The 7,091-nt window shown below is 36.9% G+C and overlaps 1 protein-coding gene across 1 annotated transcript; it reads left to right on the forward strand.

Moving 5' to 3' along the window:
* The first annotated feature begins 4,795 nt into the window (after nt 1–4,795).
* LOC139849549 (uncharacterized mitochondrial protein AtMg01250-like) lies at nt 4,796–5,305 on the forward strand. The gene has a single exon (XM_071839192.1). It carries the CDS (start codon nt 4,796–4,798, stop codon nt 5,303–5,305), a length of 510 nt encoding a protein of 169 aa, XP_071695293.1.
* Nucleotides 5,306–7,091: the final 1,786 nt, after the last annotated feature.

Here is a 7,091-nt window from a genome sequence, read left to right on the forward strand (position 1 = left end):
TATATATATATATATATATATATATATATATATATATATATATATATATATATATATATATATATATATATATATATATATATATATATATATATATATATATATATATATATATTTACGTGAGAGATGAAGAGAAGAAAAAGATGTGTAAATATTCGGCTGAAACTACGAAATTTATAGCAATGTGGCCTCACTTTTTGGGTCATGCGACCGCATGAAATTTGCACTTCCAGGCCATTGTTTTTGCCGACAGTTTTAAATAAATATATATAATATATAAATAATTTTAAGAATTATTTATATATTATATTATATTTATGTACATAGTTGACTTGTAACTTTTAGTCCGTTGCGTCGAGCGTTGAGAGTTGACTCTGGTCCCGGTTCCGGATTTTCGAACGTCCTTGCGTACTATTTAATATCTTGTATTTTGCGTTTTGCATCTTGTACTCTTGTAATTTTGAGACGTTTCTTATCAATAATTGGAACCACTTTGATTGTAATTTGTACATTTTAGCTTTTTGGTCGTTTGCATCTTCAATTCGTCGAATCTGTCTTTTGTCTTCACCTTTTATTATTTAAACGAATATCACTTGTAAATAGAACAATTGCAACTAAAAGCTTGTCTTTCTTGAGGGATAATGCTATGAAATATATGTTCGTTTTTAGCATTATCACTGCTAAACAAGTAACCAAAAACGTTACTTTCTTCCTATTTTTCAATTTTCTAGAATCTTGGAATGCAGTCAAATTATGGAGTTTGTTCAAGAATCACGGTGATATCTCAGAAGTATACATACAGAAAAAAACATTAAAAATGGCAAAAGATTCGGGTTCGTACGATACAAAAACATACCAAACCACCTTGTCGATTCAATGACTCGTAAACTCAATATGCCCGAAGCCGATGGTATGCTACTAGTCATTTACAAGGCGCACGATCGGAGCAACAAACAAACCCCAACCCACCCTAGCCAACACCTGAACAGTCATACAACTCCTAACCAACCAAAAGAAAACCCTAGCCTTGTTATCCCTAATAACATGGTAAATGACCGCAAGTTCTCGAATGTACTTAAAAATACCATTCATATAACGCACACTACCGAAACCTCCTTCACCAAGGAATTCTCCATCAAAATTCCAAACGACGATAAGATTACAGAGATTCTAGGCCACACCCTCATTGGTGAAATCAAAAACATTGAACACCTTGATTATTTTAATGAAATATATAAGGTTGAAAATCTAAATGGTTTCGAGACCAAATATATCGGGGGTAATGAAGTTATGTTATTAATTGATGATATTCGTATGGGACTTGATGTGATTAATCTGCAAAGCTTCGGTAGAAAACTTCCATTATGGAACTGGTTAGAAAACATATGAACTTGGGACCCGGAAGAATACACATCACCTAGTCGACTGGTTTGGATTGATATTAAAGGAGTTCCACTAACATGCTGGTCCGATTCTACTTTCCATAAAATTGCTAACTGTTGGGGCAATGTTATTGACCTCCAGAATTGTACATTAGAGGAAAAAGGATCTCAAGATTTATCTTGTGGGAAAGCGCTTATTAAAACCGACTCTTTTGTTCCTATTGTTGGTCAGGTCCATATTCATCACAATTCCAAATCTCACCGGCATTCGTATCTGAAAGTAATGATAACCTACTGAGTTTAATTCAACAGACAACGAGTCATCGGTTTGGGAAGATGACATACAGTCAGAAGATTATCTATCCGATGAGGAATCTCATATGGACGACGATTTACATGAAAGGTCACAAAATTCTGAAAACAAAAATCCCAATGAGAATGTCCATATCAATGATAAAAATGCAAATTTCGGTAACTCTCAACGGGATCAACCCACGTCGACAAACTCTTCAAAGCGTATCGGTACAACCAAATTTCCAACAACCCCTAATAATTGTTCGCAAACATAGAATATTGAAACAACAAACAATAACAGTCATGCTGCATCTAAATCAACACATATCTCGAAATCATGGATTGACAACGGCCACCATTTAAGTCCTAACCACCATCACAACATTAACTCCCCTCATTCCAATGCCTCACCACAACTACATACACCAACACAGCCCGCTCATCTAAGCCCAAATGACTTAATGCACAATATTATGTCCAATAAGCCCACCATTACACCTACAAAACATTTCCATAACAAGCCATGGACACCAATATTGAGCCCACTAATTTGAATCTGGACGAGCCCACCATTGATAACACCACTACTGGCCCATCTACCATTCCTTTTCCTATGAGCCTACCTAGTAATCCTATGCATAACATCTCACATACCATACCCCAGTCCACACCTTCTGTTGAACCAGTAGCTACGAACGAAAATACTACTATCCCTTTACCCATGAGCCCACCTAGTACTCCTATGCATAACATCTCACATACCATACCCCAATCCACCCCTGCTATTGAACCTGCATCTACGAACAATAATACCCCTGTCGTGAAAATCACACCTACAGTTGAACCTACTGTTGACGATACAGAACTAATATCCAATCCCACATTGGGTAAAATCAAATCGCTAGAAAAAGGTAAAAAGAAAGCAAAAAATGCTTTGAACGACAACATAAAATCATACAGTCCAAATAACATCTCCTTCAAGAAAATAGCCCAAAATTACAATGCTCCTAAATCCCCATTGAAACCAAAACACCCTACTAAACAATCGATTGAGAACGTTAAGAAAAGCACAAGGGCGAAATTCCTCTATATCAAACATTGTGCAAGAAGTGTTCAGAAATTGAAGTTTTTACAACCTTTGCTGCAAGTCAAACTCCACTTCCAATACTTCGGGCAAAAATTCGAAACAAGTGTCAAAAACAAAGGTTGCGGACGGTAACAGCGAGAACAAAGCTTCGGATAACACCATCAACACTGCAGAATATGGGCAAGGTATCGGTATCCGGTGGGATCTCGATCAGTGATCTCTATCTTATTCCTTCGTTTGTAAGTCTTTCTAATGTCTTGTATTTCTCTTAACATTCGTGGGCTGGGTCAAACTGGTAAGATTAATTGGCTCAAAAAAATCTGTAACAAAGAAAATCATGTTATTCTTGGACTACAAGAAACTATGTGGCCAATCTCCTGACTCATTAATTGAATCCTTTTGGTATAATACAAACCTTAAATATGTTCAAAAAGACGCAATCGGGGCGTCGGGGGATTACTTCTAATCTGGGATCCTTCGACTTTTTTGTTCGAACATGCAATTGAGGGGGAATTCTTTATTGCTATTAAAGGCAAATGGGCGGGTTATGCTTCCGATATGGTTATTATAAACGTTTATGGCCCACACTCAAATCAAAAAAAACTTAGATTCTAGTCCGAATTAACAAAATTAATTGATTACATCGATGTCCCTCATATAATCTTTGGCGACTTTAGCGAAGTTAGATCCAAATCTAAACGCCTCAACTGCTATTTTAAACAAATATGGGCTGATAACTTTAATAAATTCATTAACAACACTAACCTTGTCGAGCTCCCATTGGGTGGGAAAACATTCACACGTATATGCTTCAACAAACTGAAATTTAGCAAACTAGACCGTCTCCTTATTTCTGAAAGTTTCCTTAATCTATGGCCAGACATCTCATCAAAAACTCTCGATCGCGACCTATCCGATCATTGCCCAATCATACTCAAAAACTCCTTCACAGACTTCGGGCCAAAGCCTACACGTGTCTTTAATACTTGGCTTAAATTAAAAAACGCTGATGAAATTATATGGCTCCTCCCCACATACGGTAGCCGTCCCGACTGTATACTCCGCAACAAATTAAAAAACGTCAAACTTGAACTTAAAAAAAATGGCCTACAACTAAATAACCTTGATTCCGAAATTAAAACTCACCTCGATGCCTCCAACGAATGGGAAAAACTTGCTGAATCCAGGCCACTAACTGAATCAGAAAGAAAAAATTGGATTGAAGACAAAATTCAACATATAGAAAAAGAAAAAAAGAAAACAAATATGCTAAAACAAAAGACCCGCATAAAATGGAACCTAGAGGGCGACGAAAAATCTAAATATTTTCATAACTATGTTAAAAGACGTGCAAATGTAACAACATTCTCCATAAATGGATCATGGTCCGAAGATCCTAATACAATTAAAAGCAAGGTACTTAATTACTTCGAAATACTTTTTAAATCCAAAAAATATAAAGGTATTTTCCCCTTCGAAAACAAACTACATCGTGAATATATTTCCAACGAGCATAACCTTCTTCTCGAAGCCCGACTTTCAAAAAATGAAGTGTGGGATGCACTTTAAGACTGTGATAGCTCAAAAGCTACCGGTCCTGATGGCTTCAACATGAAATTCTTCAAAAAATATTGGTGGTTGATAAAGGAGGACCTCATTAACGCCTTTGATTGGTTTTGGATTAATTCCGAAAATTCCAAAGGGCTGCAATGCCTCCTTCTTCACATTAATTCCTAAGAAAAATAATCCAATTGGTTTTAATGAATACCGCCCAATATGTTTAATCGAAAGCTACTATAAAATCCTCACCAATATACTTTCCAATCGACTCTCAAAAATTATCCACAAAATAATCAGAATTGAACAAACTGCTTTCCTAAAAGGTAGAAACATCCTCGACAGTGACCTAATCGCAAACGAAATAATAGATGAACTTAAAAGAAAAAAATAAAAAGGCATCATCTTTAAAGTGGATTTCGAAAAGGCATTCGATTGCATCGAATGGGATTTCCTTTTTGATACCATGAAATGCATGGGGTTCGGACTTAAATGGATCAACTTCATAAGAGCCTGCCTTTCCTCATCTTCCATTTCCATTCTCATCAATGGATCCCCGACTAGAGAGTTCTCTCCCGGAAGGGGCATCCGTCAAGGTGATCCTATTTCCCCATTCCTCTGCATCATTACCGCCAAAGGACTCAACATTCTTGCTAAATGTGAAATCGTAAATGACCAATTTCGTGGTATTTGCGTTGGTCACGATAGGATTGTGGTGTCCCACCTCCAATACGCAGATGATACAATATTCTTCGGGGAATGGAGCAAACGCAATGCAAAAAATATCTCCAAACTACTAAAATGCTTTGAAAACATATCCGGTTTAAAAGTAAATCTTAAAAATAGTAATCTATACGGCATTGGGGTTGCAAAAAACGATGTCGAAGAAATGGCTAGATATATCAAATGTACGGCCGGTTCCACCCCTTTCACGTATTTGGGATTACCAATTGGTGTCATATCTACAAAAGCGTTCTCATGGTAACCAATCATCGAAAAATTCGACAAACGACTCTCCGAATGGAAGGCCAAGTCCATGTCATATGGTGGCCGACTCACCTTAATTAAATCCGTCCTCTCCAGTATTCCACTATACTACTTCTCTTTGCTTCACGCACCAATTAAAATAATTAACACACTCGAAACTAAACGCAGAAATTTTTTTGGGGCGGTTCGGAAGCGGATAACAAAATAAATTGGATAAAATGGGAACACATCTTATTACCATATGACAAAGGGGGTTAAATATTGGGTCATTAATTTGCAAAAACATATCTCTACTATGCAAATGGTGGTGGAGATTTCACAACGAAAAAAAACGCTTTTTGGGTCAAAATCATTTCAAGTATATACGGGGTGGGGGGTTACCACTAATGTTTTATCTAGAAATGTTTCAGGTACCATAATATGGAATGAAATCATCAAGGCAAGAAAAATCGCGGATAACTACAGCGCCAACTTCACCACATCTATAAACAAAAGCATCGGGAATGGAAATAATACCATGTTTTGGCACGATAATTGGTGTGGAACACAAAAATTTTGCATCCAATTCCGAAGACTTTATATGCTCGAAATCAACAAAAACGCACTTGTTTCAGAATGCCTCGTGACTTGCAACGCATCCTCAACAGGTGTTTGAAATTGGTCCCGGACACCAAACGGTCGAACACTTAACGAATTAACTGAATTGATAACCTTCTTACATCCATTAGCCTCACCGAAAAACTCGATACTAGGAAATGGAACCTTGATCAAACCGGTATTTTTACAACAAAAACCCTTGCTTCTATCCTCAACAACCTAAAGCTCGAAGTACCATCAACCATTTTCAAGACACCTAGAAATAAACTTATACCCCAAAAAATCAACATCTTTATTTGGAGGGTCATTCTTGGTAGAATTCTAACTCGGGTAGAACTTGACAAACGCAACATCGATCTCGATACCTTACTTTGCCCGCTTAGTAACTCACATATCGAATCCATCGAACACATTCTTTTCCAATGCCCGAAAACACATAGCGTATGGCTCTCAATCCTACATTGGTGGAACCTACCAATTAACACCATCAACAACTTACACGACATTACCATAATCGATCAATCATTCGCCACGTCACATCTTGGTACATATATTTGGCAAGCAACAAAATGGGCAACATCGTACGTTTTATGGAAACACCGAAACCTCAATATATTTAGCAAGAAAGTTTGGTGCACCAACACAATCCTATGCGAAATGCAAGCCCAAACATATGCGTGGATATTGAAAAGATCAAAGAAATCAACTCTCGAATGGCACCAATGGCTCATCAATCCCTTGCACTGCACATCGTCTAACCCGCAAAGAACGGGCATTGGTTAACTCTAGTTTAAAAGCCCCCTTAAATAGTTGTATAGCTCACAGATGCTTGTCTTGGGCCGCATTATACACTTGGTTAAATGGGTAGTATCATCCAACTTTGTCATCGCATTTGCGGTACTGTATGCGCGTTTCTTCCCAGCTCAAATTATTCAAATGCCGCGGTGTATAATGTTCCCTCGATAAAGTAGTTCGTGAGATGTAGTTTTATACTCCAAGATACAATGTATAGTATATAGGGCTTTGTAAATTCTCTAAGTTATTAATGAAAGTTTTACTTGCTTTTCAAAGAAGAAAAAAAAAGTTACCGATCAAGACACATAACTTAATTTATTTTCAAACATATCTATTTTAATTATGCTTCATCCAACATCAAAAAATATTTATTATTAATTTATTCTGACCGG

Source organism: Rutidosis leptorrhynchoides, chromosome 5 (assembly GCF_046630445.1).
Source record: "Rutidosis leptorrhynchoides isolate AG116_Rl617_1_P2 chromosome 5, CSIRO_AGI_Rlap_v1, whole genome shotgun sequence".
Classification (NCBI taxonomy): Eukaryota; Viridiplantae; Streptophyta; class Magnoliopsida; order Asterales; family Asteraceae; genus Rutidosis; species Rutidosis leptorrhynchoides.

What these genes read in the sequence shown, in the direction of transcription:
- LOC139849549 (XM_071839192.1), top strand. Translation starts at nt 4,796, where the DNA reads ATGGGGTTCGGACTTAAATGGATCAACTTCATAAGAGCCTGCCTTTCC.